The 15,166-nt window shown below is 39.3% G+C and overlaps 1 protein-coding gene across 2 annotated transcripts in view; it reads left to right on the top strand.

Annotated features, from left to right (window-relative positions):
• MACO1 (macoilin 1) overlaps positions 1 to 15,166 on the top strand; it is a 59,709-nt gene that overhangs the window by 3,586 nt on the left and 40,957 nt on the right. For both annotated transcript variants that reach the window (XM_045898409.3, XM_045898410.3), the window contains exons 2-3: positions 11,019 to 11,160; positions 12,766 to 12,892. In XM_045898409.3, the coding sequence (XP_045754365.1) occupies positions 11,019 to 11,160; positions 12,766 to 12,892 (269 nt within the window). The remainder of the gene's footprint in view (positions 1 to 11,018; positions 11,161 to 12,765; positions 12,893 to 15,166) is intronic.

Below are 15,166 nucleotides of genomic sequence, written 5' to 3'. Positions count from 1 at the left end.
GTGGTTTTGAGGTTCCAAAGAACTTTGCGTTCTGTTCAAGGAAAAATATTTTTGTTGAATTATATTTTAGCTGGCTATTTTAGTTGTTCACCTGATGCATTAACAGCTTTATTTTGCCCTGTGCTATTTTATGATGAAGTAGACAGTCGCCAGTAAGTGAGGGAATATTCTCTAACTCAAATGAGATAAATGTGAAAGAACTTTGGAAATGATAAGGAATGGTTATTAATAAGAGAAAGCAAAATAAATAACTGCACTTAACTGTGACATTCCAGACGTCCTCAGGTTTTATGGCAGCGATTCTCTGCCCATGTCTGCTCCTTCACACATGCACCAGACACTCCCAGCAGTAACGTCTAATTACATGCGGTGATTCTCCAGGTGAGGTGGGGTTGGAGTACTCTGTAGTTTTTAAAAGCCTTAAGGGGATCCTGTGTGGTTTAGCCACCTGTCACTTTGCCATGTTCCCCACTTCCTTCCCCCTGAGAATTGCTGACTTTATAATGGAAAGATGAGATGATGGGTGTGGTAGGGAGAAGACAGGGGCAGAGACGTTTATGTTGAAAACTTCTGGAGTTAAAATTGTTACTTGCCCAAGTAGGCATAATAAGCATTTTAAGTAAGGCACATGTGTTAAGCTTCAGGAAACTATTCTATATCTTTGTTACTGGTGGTTGAAGGAAGCGCCCCTTCACTTGTGAATTTATGAACACTTCCTGTCATCGTGTAGCACGCCACCTGCAGCTTCGATGAGCAGGACTGTGCCTGACTCGTAGATTCTTACAGCTTCACACCTTCAAACTAGAGCTGAGGACTCGGACGTCCCTGGTAGGTAGAATACCTTGGCCCGTCTTTGTTTCAGAAAAGAGTTTCCTGGCCTCTGACTTTTGGAATGATCCAAGTTTGCATCCTTCTCAGCTTCCTAATTTCCTTTTTCAGACCCTAGTCGAAATAATCTGATCTCCAGAGATTTCACTTTTCTGCCGTTCCTGCCTCTTTAATTAATGATGTTTCCTAAGCCTAGTTTTAGCTCCTTTGGGCTATGCTTATTAAAGCCACTAGAGGCTGGCCTGATCCTTGGCTGCCTTGATTGTACATGTGTTCTGCAACCGAAACCCCAGACACCCCAGTGTTGCAACCTCACAGCCTAAAAGCATTTTGGTAATCTTGGGAGGCTTTTTCAGCCACACTGGACCTGACATGAAAGTGATAGATTCTGTATTGTTTTAGAGGGGTGTTGGGGAAGGGGGTGAGTTTGGACTAACCTTTCCAGTGAGGTGTTTACCTAATCCTTATATTTGCAATTTGCATGAAATGCATTTGAACAAATCTGCCACACTGGAGTTTTGTACTTAGTTTTTGCCAGTAGTGTGTTACCTTAAAAGAAAGGTACTTTCCTCCAACTCTCATTTATGATTCTTCTTGTCTGAGTACTCTTGGCAGTTTAGTTTCATTAGATGTTTTGAAAATCCCTTTAAATTTCTGCTACAAGTTGAGGCAGGGGAAGGAGGGAACGTGATCTAGTTCAGATTATTTGCTTTAAAGCTTCCTGTTTCATTAGTGATATTCTCCTTTTTCTTTGATTCCTTGTGGCCTTTCTTGAACCTCACTAGATTTGGAGATTGGTTTTAATGGTAGACTTAATAGCTTATTATTTTCACTTTCTTGTTAGTTATTTGCCAAATATTCTGGAGCCAGTTCCTGTTCTATAGGCACTTATATGTCCAGAGTCTTTTTCTTTGGCCATTTCTCCCAGATCTTCCCACTGATATTAACCCTTTGGGGTTTTGTGTGTATATATATGTGTGTTTTGTTTTGTTTTGTCGTTTTCTAGGCTACCATCCAGGTGATACTTAAGGGAATGTAATAAAATATAACATATACCTTGTGGAGTCTGGAGGGTCAGATAGAAATTTTAAACATGGTTAAGAGCTCAAAGTGAAATACTGTAATTAGGTTTCCTTCCTTCCTTCCTTCCTTCCTTCCTTCCTTCCTTCCTTCCTGTCATGGGGCTCAAACTCATAACCCTGAGATCAAGGGTCGCATGCTCTACCAACTGAGCCAGCCAGGCGCCCCTTGGTTATTTTTCTTGATGAAATTTAGTGTGCTCTTCAAAGATTCTGATTACTTTTATTCTCTAGGCTTACTAGATTTGGGTTTAATTATTTTACTTGGATCGTTTTCAAGAAATAGGCCCAGAAGAAAAAAGTTGTTTGCCCAACAAGCTACATAAGTATAATGGTACAGACCAACAGGAGAAACACATATCCTTTGCTAGATGTTTTTTTTTCCATCATGAATTTCTTCAAATACCCAATGAGTGAATATTTCCTCAAGGTCTCTCACCTTTAGTCACGTGGATCCTGGTAATGGAAATTAAAAAAAAAATAACTGTTAGAATGTATTCTTTGAGGCTTTATATCTTTAACATTTAACTTAACTGATACCAAATTGGCCTCTGCTCATCAACCTTCCAAAATGCCTATCATCCCCAGACTTGGAAGCCCCTTCATACCACTAACCTTCATTCCTTTGTTTTCCTCTGCTGCTTTTAAGGACAACGTACTCACATTGAGTCATGGGATTGTGACATCAGAAATAATTTCTCTCTCATCCATCTCTTCTGTTGCCTTTTCTTTTTTAGAGGCTTTGCCTTTAGTGGATTGAAATAGTGCAGCTAATCCACTTGAGGTATACCTGTAGACATCACTAATGGACTTAGACCGTTTGAGATCTCTTTCCTTACCTAGCACAGGGGAGGTGGCCAGAAACAGTCTAGTTCTGTTTTTAAATTATATTATTACTTTGTTCATCTTTAAAGCACTTCTAAAAACCAAATAAGTTGTTCAGTATTAAAGTCAGTATTTTGCCTATCTTGTAGTGAGGGTACTTGTGTTATAGAGAGAATGAGTGCCGTGTTCATGGTCAAAAAAAACTCCTGTCTCAGATGAGAGAAATACTAAGGCTAGAATCTTTTTTCTCAGATGTAATAAGCATTATTTTCTTGCCTTGCTCTAGGCTTGACAGGCTATACCTAATGGTTTATTGTAATTATGAATTTTTAAAAAAATGAATTATCTTTTTATTTTTGAATTACATGTTTCTCTATTACAATGATCATTCTAGGAGTGTGAATTTCGCTAGAAAGCAGTCTTGAGTTGTCTCATGTTTCGTGCCATAGTTATTTCTGTAAAGAATATTTGACTTTAGGGGGCGCCTGGGTGGCTCAGTTGATTAAGCATCTGCTTTTGGCTCAGGTCATGATCCCAGGGTCCTGCATGGAATCTGCTTCTCCTCTCCCCCCGCCCCCGCTCCTACTCTCTCTGTCTCTCTCTCAAATAAATAAAATCTTAAAAAAAGAAAAAAAAAGAATATTTGACTTAAAACTTTTTTCTGTAGAGCTTCATAGTGTGTTTACAAATTAAATTTATAAATTCATAGTTTATGAATGAGATACTGAGGGTTTATTCTTTCATAAAGTACATCTGCTCATTTTTTTTAAAACTTGGTTCTCTTGTAGAATTAAAGAATTATATAAGTTGAATGTGTATATAGGAAAGCATATAAAGAAGGAAAGTAATATTTATTGAATATCTAATGTGAGATGAGAAAGTCCAGTGTGATGGATAAACATATGGGCTTTAAAGTTATTTGAACTCGACTTCAAAGAATGTCCCTGACACTAGGTGTGTCACTTTGAACAAGTCACTTACTTGCTTTAGCCCTCAGTTTTCTCATCTGTAAAATGAGGATGGTAAATAATACCACCTACTTTATAGGACTGCTATAAGGATAATTGAGATAAGTCACATAAAAAACTTAACATCGTGCCTGACACAGATGATTGCTCATAAAGTTATTTGCTGTTACTGCTATTATTATCTTTTCTTCATTGTCTTATTTTGTTCCAGTAAGGGTATTAGCTTCAGTTTCATATGTGAGGAAACCACAGTTGCCCCAGGTTTGGTTACTTGATAGAGGCCCGTATGAGTCTAACCCTAGAGTCTGTCCTCTTTCTGTTGTACAGTATTGTGCCGCTTCATGGTTTCTGAGTGATGTTTATGTGTAAGAACTCATGTGATACTCTCAGACTTTCTGCTACATGGAGAGCAAGTGTCATTATCTTCATTTTCCAGGTGAAGCAACAGGTACCAGGAACCTTTTTTCCTTCTCAAAAAGAGAATGTCTATTAAATAATAATTAAAAAAAAACAGTATAGATATGACAACAGTGCAAAATGTGATCGGACCAGGATCCTATTGGTTGATCGAGCTCTATCTATTTATCTGTTGCTTTAAAGGACATTAGTGAGGGGCGCCTGGGTGGCTCAGTCGGTTGAGTATCTGACTCTTGGTTTCGGCTCAGGTCATGATCTCAGATCAAGCCCCGTGTCAGTCTCCATGCTGAGCGGGGAATCTGCTTGAGATTCTCTCTCTCCCTCCCCCTCTGTCCTCCCCCCCCCAAAATAAATAAATAAATCTTTTAAAAAAATAAAGGACGTTAGTGAGATAGTTACTGAAATTTGAGTAAGGTGTCTAGATCAAATAATAGTAACATATCAATGTTAATTTCCTGACTTTGATTTTAAAAAAACCAAAAAAACATATATAGGGAGAGAATGATATCAAGAACGTGATAAAATGTCATTTGTGCATTCTGAGTGAAAAATATAAGGGAACTCTTTGTACTATTCATGCAACTTTTCTGTAAGTCCAGAGTTATTTCAAAATGAAGAGTTACAAAAAATAAAAGTAACATACTTGGTATGCAGAAATTAACGTGATAGTGTATTAGCATAATGCGCCAGACCTTAGTACTCCTGCTCTGGGATGATCACTGTTATATAATTTTTAAGTATCATTTTTTTCTTTTTTTCTATATAAGCAAACGTGTGTATTTCTCCCTTAACAAAAGTACGATTCCAGTTTACATAAAAGTGGCTTTTTGGCTTTTCTCCTCACTTAATCTCTTCTCCGTTTCTTCCCATGGAAATGTATTCATTCACCTTTTCAGCAGCAGCACAGCATTCCACGTAGGATTCACTTCTCCGCGGTCTCGACTCCTGTTTCTGTGCTCCTTCAACAGTGCTCCGCAGCCTCTCACTTCCTGGTTCCTCAGGTTTCTTTCCTATGAAAGGGTAATAACTGCCCTGCCTATTTCACAGTTGTAAGGCTAAAATGAGATAATTAATATGAAAGCATTCGGAAAAATTGCACATACGATGTAAGTGTAAGGTGTGATTAGGTAGATGATTACTACTGCTGAAGATGTGAAGCGTAATCCTGTGGGTTGTTCTCTTTCTCCTCATGTGCTTCTGCAGCCCCCCATCCCAAACCTCACAGAGTCCACACTGTCAAAAGTGGTGTGGTTTGTTTGGTTTTTTTAGATGAAAGTGTTTTTGAAGCAGAATTTCCAAAACTCTAAATTCTCCAACTGTGTTAAGTTACAGTACCTGTCCTTGAAATCTCTGCAGTCTATGTGATCCTTTGTAAAAACACTATACCACACAATTCTTTTTTTAAAGATTTATTTATTTATTTATTTTAGAGAGAGAGTGTGCGCATGGGAGGGGGGTGGTTGGGAGGGCCAGGGGGAGGGAAAATCCCAAGCAGACCTTGCACTGAGCCTTGCGCAGGGCGCGGGGCTCGGGGCTCGATCTTACCACGCCCAGCTCATGACCCCAGCCGAAACCAAGAGTTGGTCCAAGAGTCGGTCGCTTCATGGACCGCGCCACCCGGCGCCCCACCACACAATTCTTAAAAGCTTTTTTAAGTGATTTCTTATTCTAGGTTTTCTTTATGCTTTCTAAATTGGGCATATCTTACGCTAGATTTGTCATTGCAGTGGCTGTGTGTGTGTGTGTGTAATTGACACGCGAAAGGTTCTCTTGGCAGTCTGCAAGAGGCCTAGAATAGAAAAGAGAAATAAGGAGTAGCTTAGGTCTTCTCAGGCATCCTCCTGTCTGGATTGCACACCAGGAGGCAGGTGCAGAACCTAACAGCAGGGGTGAGGCCATTTTATCTTGATCCTGTGCACAACTTTCTGTAGTCCACCATTTCTCAATTATTTTTGTCTCGGGACCTCTTTCCACTCTGGGTTTATATGGGTTATATCTATCAATATTTACTGTATCAGAAATTGAGACAGACACATTTTAAATAATAATTACAAGCTCATATAAAAATAATAAATCCATGAGAAGAGTGGTGTGGCTTTACATTTTTGCAGATTTCTTTAATGTTAGGCTAAATAGAAGACACTTTGAGAACCCCCACTGCAGGCCGAGCCAGTGGCAGGCAGGCCAAATGGAGTGATAGTCTGGTACGCAGAGCAAGGCTGATTAGATTCATTTCTTCCTATTGAAGACCACAACAGATTGGGAGCAGGTACATGGTAATCTTCGGAGCAGAAGCTGTATTTGTTTCTTTTGTTGATGTTGCTTTGTTCAGATACCCTTCCCAGTCATCTGTGCATGATTTCTCTGTCTACCTTCATTTTAAGTGTGTACTCTGGTAAAGGCCTTACTGTCAATTCTAAACACTCTTGTGCATTGCAGGCCATTCATTCAACAAATATTTGTTGAGTTTTTGTAGTGTGCAGGGTGCTCTGCCAGGCACTGAGGATAAAGTAGGGAACAAAATAGGCAGCTCTTTTGTTCTTGTGGACTTTACATCTAAATAGTTAATTAAATAAAATACTGTTTATTTATAACCGTGATTAAATGTTCTTACAGTACGGGATGCTATGTGAGCATATAATGGGGTAACAGTCTTTACTTTGGGATCAGGGAGACCTTCTTTAATGATGTGATGTCTGTGTTGTGTGCTGAAGGATGGGTGTAGTAGCAGAAGTGCTTCATTAGGTTAAATTGTACGGAGGTGGGGATCTTGTCTGTGACTCAGATAGAAAGGTAAGAAAATGGAAGAATCAACCCTGAACAGTGTTCCCAATTGAGGGAAGGAGAACTAAGGGTTTGGAGATAAGTATTGATTATTTAAGTAGATAGTTGTTTAATTTCTGAGACACTGTGGAATTCAGTGGAGGTTCCATGACAATGAGAAGTTTATACCATGGGCCAGTACTTCTCAAGTTTTAATGTACAGACAGATGGTCTAGGGATCCGGTGAAAATGCAGGCTTAGATGAAATAGGTCTGGGATGGGCCCTGAAATACTTTTGTTCTAAAAAGCTCATAGTGATGCTGATGATGCTGGTCCATGGACCACACTTGGAGTAGCAGGACTATAATTACACATAATCTGATTTCAGTAGGAGGATGGGCTGGACAAGAGGCTGGATGAATATTCTAGAGGTGATGTGGAGTAGGGAGAGGTATTTGATAACAGAGAAGACAGCAGTTTGGTTTAAGAAGTATCATGCCACATACTGAAAGCTAAAAGCAATTCACAGTTGCTATTCCAGAGAAGACAGGCAAGCTAGGGATTGAGATAGATGGCCACTAGCACAGCCAGTGAAATCTTCTACAGAGTCATTTCTGTGGTGAGGACCAGGTGAACTAAATGGCCATTATTAGTCTGCCTAGGGAAAAGGTCAGGTACTGAGGATTGATGGCCACACTCACGGTAATTATGTGGGCTCCAGAAATGATCTACATGATAGCAGCTAGTGGTACTAGAAAGGAGGTGCACTTCACTTGGAAAAAGCAAAATGTTCAATACTGCTTCTCATTAATCATAGGTGATTAATCATTAATCCATAGGTGAAGAGTATTGCCAAATAGATTCAGGTTAAAAATGGCTGGAAATGGCAAGGGTAGGAATAGAATGGAGGAGGGGAAAGAAACTTATAGTTAATAACCCCTTTGAAAGAATCACCACCATTAAGCCTAATAATCACACATGTCTCTTCTTTTTTTTTTTTAATTTTTTTTTTAATTAATTTATTTATTTGAGAGAGAGAGAGTGAGAGACAGAGAGCATGAGAGGGGGGAGGGTCAGAGAGATAAGCAGACTCCCTGCCGAGCAGGGAGCCCGATGCGGGACTTGATCCCGGGACTCCAGGATCATGACCTGAGCCGAAGGCAGTCGCTTAACCAACTGAGCCACCCAGGCGCCCCCACACATGTCTCTTCTTAATTTCACTGGCATCCAGAACAGAAGCTTATAAGACCATCAAAAGACATTACTGGTCTGCCCTTGTTCGATTATATTACTATGGAAAATACCTTTTCATTGTAGTTACGCTTTAAATTTTTGTTCAAGATATTTTATAGTTATTCATAAATGTGTTTGGATCAGAGAAAGTAACATCAAGTTATGAACCATGTTGTGAACTGTATGTATAAAAATATTTTATATTTGATCACATTCTCTTCATGGTTTAAAAGAAATATTTTGGAATGCTATAATGGCTTAAAACCTAACTTTCTCTCCCCAGTAGAATGCCATCTCTTTGGATTTGGCAAAATCTTATGACCTTCAGAACATGGAAGGAAAGGAATTAGGGTACTGATAAGCAGTCATTTTAGGTTACTTGTCTTTTAACTTTTTTACATGTACCTATAGAAGAATAATAAGCATGAGTTACTGCTACAGAGGACTAAGTGAATACTGAATCAGGCAACTGTCTTAAACTTTCTAAAACCCTGAAGGCAGAAATGAATCAATAGAATTCAGTACTAGTCCTAAAGTAAAATCAACTTTTTTTAAAAAGATGAGTAAAGAATTATTTATTTATTTATATTTAAAAGTGTGGTCAAACACATAATGTAAAATTCAGCATCTTAGCCATTTTTAAGTGTACAGTTCAGGAACAATACATATATTCGCATGATTGTGCAACTAAGCTCTAGAACTCTTTTTGCAAAACTTGTAAAATCTAATTTGTTAATTAGGTTGCCTCTTGATTTTTAGAGGCAGGCCCACCTAAAAGGGGAGCCTGAGGAAAGTTGAGGGTATGGCATATGTTTGTGAAAGGTCAAGTTTCCTTAGATATCTGTACTTCTAAACTGTGACTCAGTAAGAGCTTGGGTGTCAAGGAACATGAAAGTACGAGAGCAGTTTTTTTGAAAAGAACTGAAATATATAAAAAGGAACTCTCTTGAAGTCACAGACTTGAAAAAGAGTAGTCATTGTTACAAAGATGATCATTTCTGTATTGCCTTTGGTTTAAATGATTGGGCTATTAAAAGCTATTCAGTAGGCTGTCATTCTTGGGATAATGCTATCTAAATAGTGCAACAGAACATTGCCTGCTAGACTGGGATCCTGCCATGCCTTGGGAGCATTTGGGGCAGAGACAGTTGGTAGTACTCTACCTTCTCCACCTGGGGAGTGGTGATGACTGCACACAATGATATACTCCCCGCATCTCATTCACCTCATCCAGAGGCAGCCCCATGGGGAAAAGTGTTCATTGGAGAGGTAAAAACATTTCCATATGTGCCTAGAAACAGTTCTAGAGACAAGGAAAAACCTTTCAGTTTTAAAGCCAAGCAGCTTGAAAATCTAGTTTGAAACTAGATTTGTGTTCCCGAATGCCGACATGACTCAGCTGTTCATGCTAGTAAAATATGCCTTGCTCTCCACTGGGTCAATGATGGATTTTTAATGGGTGAGAACGAGGGCCCCATCTTCATCTGGCTAATATGATTCTAGTGAAATGAAACTAAAAGGTGGGACTTGCCTGTTTTCTTCTGGTTTGCCTTGGGTTCCTTGATTGTATAGCAAACCTCTTAATCGAAACTTATTATCAAGCCCGAAGAAGTTCTACCAAGAGTTAGTATTAGAAATTGCCCCTAGCTGCAGATAATGTCTCATTATGCTACTGTATCATCGAGGGTCATACGTGTCCGTTCTTGACATCTTTTTACCTTTGTGGCTTCAGAGGGCACAGAAAGAATCCTCAGTGCTGGATCTTGCTTTTGTTGTCTGCCGCCCCCCCCAAGTTTATAATTTTTTTGTAGCTTATTTTAATATACTTAATGATTTATTAAAGTCTTGATTTTGTTGTTGATGGTGTATATTCAAACAGCTAATGTAATCACATCAATATTGGAATGTTTGTATTACAAAGCAGCATACAAGGCTCTGGCCCAAATCAAAGTAGATTTTAGGTATTTCCAATCTATATCTAAGAAAACTTTTTTTTTTTTTTTTAATGCCTAAACTTAACCTGCTCCAGAATTGACTGCGTTAAGGACATAGAATTAGGGGCTTATTAGTAAGGGGCTTATTAATCTGAAGGCTTCTATTATCTATTGTACAACTCATGAACTAGAAGAATGGACTTTGAGATTTTAATCCATGTCCTTACCTTGTTTTGAGCTACTGCAGTGGTTAAATCTGTGTCCTGCCTGGCTTATCAAAGTCTGCTTCTACTTAACATAAATCCAGAGGGAGCTGGAAGCACACATTTACATCTTAGCTAGAGCAGGGCTAGGATACTTTAGGATTTTTTTCTTTAATGTACATTTTGTGTTCTCCCAACCCATAGTAGTAATTGGCAACTGCTCCCTACGTTAGTTTCTATTTGGGGATGTCCTTTGGTTAATACAGGTGAATACCACACAGAGGCAAGAGGAGAAAAGAGGGAAAAAGACAGAATCCTTCAAGCATGTAGGGATGTGCATCAAGAATTTCAAAGACTCTTCAAACAGATGTAGAGGGGTGGGCAAACAGCAAATTCGAAGGCTTTCAACCATGACATTTTCTTCTAATGAAGAAGAGCTGGAAAGCTGTAATTTTGAGAGTGTTGCAGTATTTTAAATCAGACACTTAGCACATTTTAAAATAGTGGTGAAATGTAAAATTTTTTTCCATCTTAGATAGAATTAAGCATTTTTGGTCATCATCTTACTTTGATAGTTGTGGGTCTCGGAGTGAATGGCAGAGCTTTTAAAATTTAGGTGGGTTGTAGCAACATCTCCCTCTGTCCTTTATCGCCGTTATTTTCATGGTATGTGAAGATATTTTTGTCTCTTAAAGAAAGCAGTGCATTTTCTTTTTCTAGTGCTTCACCAATGACCTTCAATTAATTCTCTATTTTTATGCTTTGCAGTACATTTTTATACCTGAAATTCCTGGTAGTGTGGGCACTTGTCCTCCTGGCAGATTTTGTCCTGGAGTTCAGATTTGAATACCTGTGGCCGTTTTGGCTTTTCATCAGGAGCGTCTATGATTCCTTCAGATACCAGGGACTGGTATGTTTATTAATATGTTTTTCAAGTCTAAGGGGTTTAATTTTCTAAGAAAGTCTTCAGTAACTGATGATAAAAAAACCCACTATCAAATCATTATACCTCACCCACCCTTCTCTACCATTCCAGTGAAAAGAAGGGGAGGGACAAAGACCTTGGGAGGGAAACAGAGTAGTGAAGGAAGCAATAATTACCCAGTCCTACTCTGAAGTATTTCTGGAGCCCTATCACCACATTAGTGATTGGGTTAGAGTTACAGCAGTGGTTCTCAAACTTTGTGGTCTCAGGGCCCCGCTAAACTCTTAAAAACTACTGAGGATTCCGAGGAGCTTTTATTTATCTGGGTTAGATCTATCCATATTTACTATATTAGAAATCAAAACTGAAAACAAATTTAAATGCTTATTAATTCACTTAAAAATAATAACAAGCCCATTACATGTTAATGTAAATTACATTTTTAAATGAAAAATATATTTTCCAAAACAAAACAATTAGAAGATTGACTACATTTTTGCAAATGTCTTTAATGTCTGGCTTAATGGAAGGCAGCTGCATTTTCATATCTGCGTCTGAACTCAGTGGATTGCAATATCACGTATCATGTAGCTTCTCGAAAAAGCCACCTTAATCCTAAGTGAATGAGCATGAAAAAGGCAGATGCCATCTTAATATTGTTAGGAAAATGGTGTTGACCTGGAAGACCCACTGAAAGGATCTCAGAGACACCCCACTGCCCCACTGCCCCTGGAAATCCCCAAACTATGTTTTGAAAACTACTGGGTTAGAGCAAGGGCTTAGCCTGGGCTTGTTCCCCTGGCTGATCTGCAGTTCTCTTGTGTCCTCTGGCTACACCTTATACCTGGAACTCTTCCACTCAGAAATCCAGAGCCTCAAAAAGATGGCTTCGGGCTCATGTCCTCTTGGGAATAATACCTAGTGGTGTGTCCAGAGAAAGGCTGCGTTATTTAAATCCTTAACATCAGCATAATTCTTACTGTCATGGTTCATTTGTGCTCCAACAGCCGGTTCTTCAAGAATGAGGCTCTTACTATGGACTCTGAAAAACAAACTGAGGGTTCTAGAGGGGAGGGGGTGGGAGGATGGCTTAGCCTGGTGATGGGTATTAAAGAGGGCACGTTCTGCATGGAGCACTGGGTGTTATGCACAAACAATGAATCATGGAACACTACATCTAAAACTAATGATGTAATGTATGGGGATTAACATAACAATAAAAAAATTAAAAAAAAAAGAATGAGGCTCTTTAGGAATGTTTTAAGAGGAGAGAGGAACCCTTTCTGTGTTAAAATTCTAGTTTTAGGTAACCCACCTGCGGAGTCCAAATGAACTCATTGGGACCCAACTCAGCTTGTTCTGGTCCAGTTCTTCTTGATTTGAGGACATAAATAGGATTACTTTTTAATATTGAATTCACCTCTACTTTTTACATAGTGGTTTTTATATGTTTAAAATTCCCTGTTGTCACTTGCTCTATAGTTCTTGCATGTCGGTTTCAGAGATTTTGTTCAACATGCTTTTAATAATCCGTTTGAAAATAACAAGTTCTAAGATGAGTTTTTAATTTTGTTTTGTTTTTTCCTTTAGGCCTTCTCAGTATTTTTTGTTTGTGTAGCTTTCACATCAAATATAATATGTCTGCTGTTCATCCCCATACAATGGCTCTTTTTTGCTGCTAGCACCTATGTATGGGTTCAGTATGTATGGCACACAGGTAAGTCTTAATGGCTTCTTAGATGGATAGAAATCTTGGATTCAAACTTTTTTAATGTAATGATTTCTTTGACTACATTATTTAGAGTTGAGTTTAATGTGGACATTTTTTTAAAGATTTATTTATTTATTTTTGCGTGCGCATGCACACACGAGAGAGAAAGAGAGGGAGAGAGAGAGAGAGAGAGCACGAGCAGGGTGGGGGAGGGGCAGAGGGAGACTAAAACTCCCCGCTGAGCTGGGAGCCTGATGCGGGACTTAATCCCAGGACCCTGGGATCATGACCTGAGCTGAAGGCAGATGCTTAACCGACTGAGCCACCCAGGTGCTCATGTGGACATTTTTTCTTTTTTAAAGATTTTATTTATTTATTTGAGAGATAGAGTGGAGAGAGAGTATGAGAGGGGGGAAAGTCAGAGGGAGAAGCAGACTCCCCACTGAGCAGGGAGCCCAATGCGGGGGCCGATCCCCAGACTCCAGGATCATGACTTGAGCTTAAGGCAGAGGCCCAACCAATTGAGCCACCCACGTGCCCCCCATGTGGACATTTTTAAGTGGCCTTTTCCTAATAGATTATACCTCTAAAATATATTTTATATTTTTTTCATTATTAAATGAAAAGTTTAAGTCTTTATGATTTGACATCTCAATTGTAGGCATCTCAATGACCAATTCTCATTATGAAGATTTTTTTTTTTTTTTTTTTTTTTTTAAGTTGAAATGGTTTATGTTTAGGTAGACTCGTAGACAGCGATGTTCCACATAGGAAAAATGTTCCTGGAGTTTCAGCTTTGAAAGGAATGTCTGAGGTCATTTTGTTGAACCCTTATTTGGTATAAGAATCCCCACAGCATCCCTGACACATAGTGGTTTAGTCTCTGATTGAAAGGCCACAGTGACAAGGAACTCCGCTTTGGGGGCAGCTATAGTAGAAAGTTCTTCCTGATACTGAGCCAGAATTTTCCTCCTTACACTTTTGACCCAGTACATCTTGACTGTTTGGGGGTTTGTTTATCTCTTAGAGGATATAAGGAGGCTTTCCCCCCAAGCATAGGGAAGTGTACACCACTTGCCTTCAGATTCAAGGGGTCTGCAGACCATCCCCTCAAGCCCCAACACCGCATGCCTGCATTGGAACCACACGAAAGGAGTGTGGTCTCCCATCCACGGTTAGCATTTTGTAGAGATTTCAAGACACTGTCCTATCCTCTCGGGCCTTCTTGTCTGTAGGCACAGCATCTCTGGTTTCATCAGCTTCTCCTTATGTGTCATTTGAAGCACTTTCACCGTCCTGATCTCCCGAGTTCTTGAGTGGTTCTCGTCACCAAAATGTGCTGTTTCTGGTATGTTCTGCCTAGAGTGGAGCCACACAGTCCTCTCCCTTCTTCCTAAAGCTAACACGACAGTTCCTCAGTCTGCTTTCCTCTAATTAAAGTGATTTTTTTCATACTTTAGTTTTTCCTTGTATTTTCTTGTCCTGGGTCTTCGTTTCAAGTGAGTTGCCATTTACACTTGTCATTCTGTCTAGGTCTCAGTTTCTTCTTTTTTTTAAGATTGATTTATTTATTTGTGGGCGAGGGGCAGAGGGAGAGAGAGGATCTCCAGCAGACTCCCTGCTGAGCAAGGAGACTGACACAAGGCTGGATCCCACGACCCTGAGATCATGACCTGAGCCCAAATAAAGAGTCGGCTGCCTAACCTACTGAGCCACCCAGGCACCCCATCAGTTTCTTCTTTGTCATAAGATGGTGGAATAATCTAGATAATGTTTAGGGGAGCCTTCCAGCTTAACAATCCATGACTCTGATGAACTATAATGATTTCCTAAATTACTTTAATAATGTCTTAGTAGTTTGGAAAAAACAACTCCTATAACTACTAACAGAATCTACTGGGAATGAGTTCAGTGGGTGACCCACAGAGCAGCAGTGAAGCGAATATCATAAGTGATACTGGCCTCTCTTTAGCCCTAGGCTCAGAAATGTTGGAATAGCTAAGTTGTGAAGTATGTTTTAATTTGGAATGATTAATATTCAAATAAACAAAACAAAGCAAACTTTGTATTCCTATTGGGCTGAAGAGATCTAAGTACAGTTTATATAACTTGGGAATAATTTCTCTTATCATTTGTTAAAATTTAAAATTCTTAAGTTTATTAGGAATCATTGATGCAATTATGTATTGCCACAAAAGAATGATTATATCAGGGCGCCTGGGTGGCTCAGTTGGTTGAGCGACTGCCTTCGGCTCAGGTCATGATCCTGGAGTCCCTGGA

The sequence above is a fragment of the Mirounga angustirostris genome, unplaced genomic scaffold (assembly GCF_029215605.1).
Source record: "Mirounga angustirostris isolate CCGP_5_RB_7025 unplaced genomic scaffold, mMirAng1.0.hap1 SCAF_4, whole genome shotgun sequence".
NCBI classification, from domain to species: Eukaryota; Metazoa; Chordata; class Mammalia; order Carnivora; family Phocidae; genus Mirounga; species Mirounga angustirostris.
This window is presented reverse-complemented; position numbering and strand designations above follow the sequence as displayed.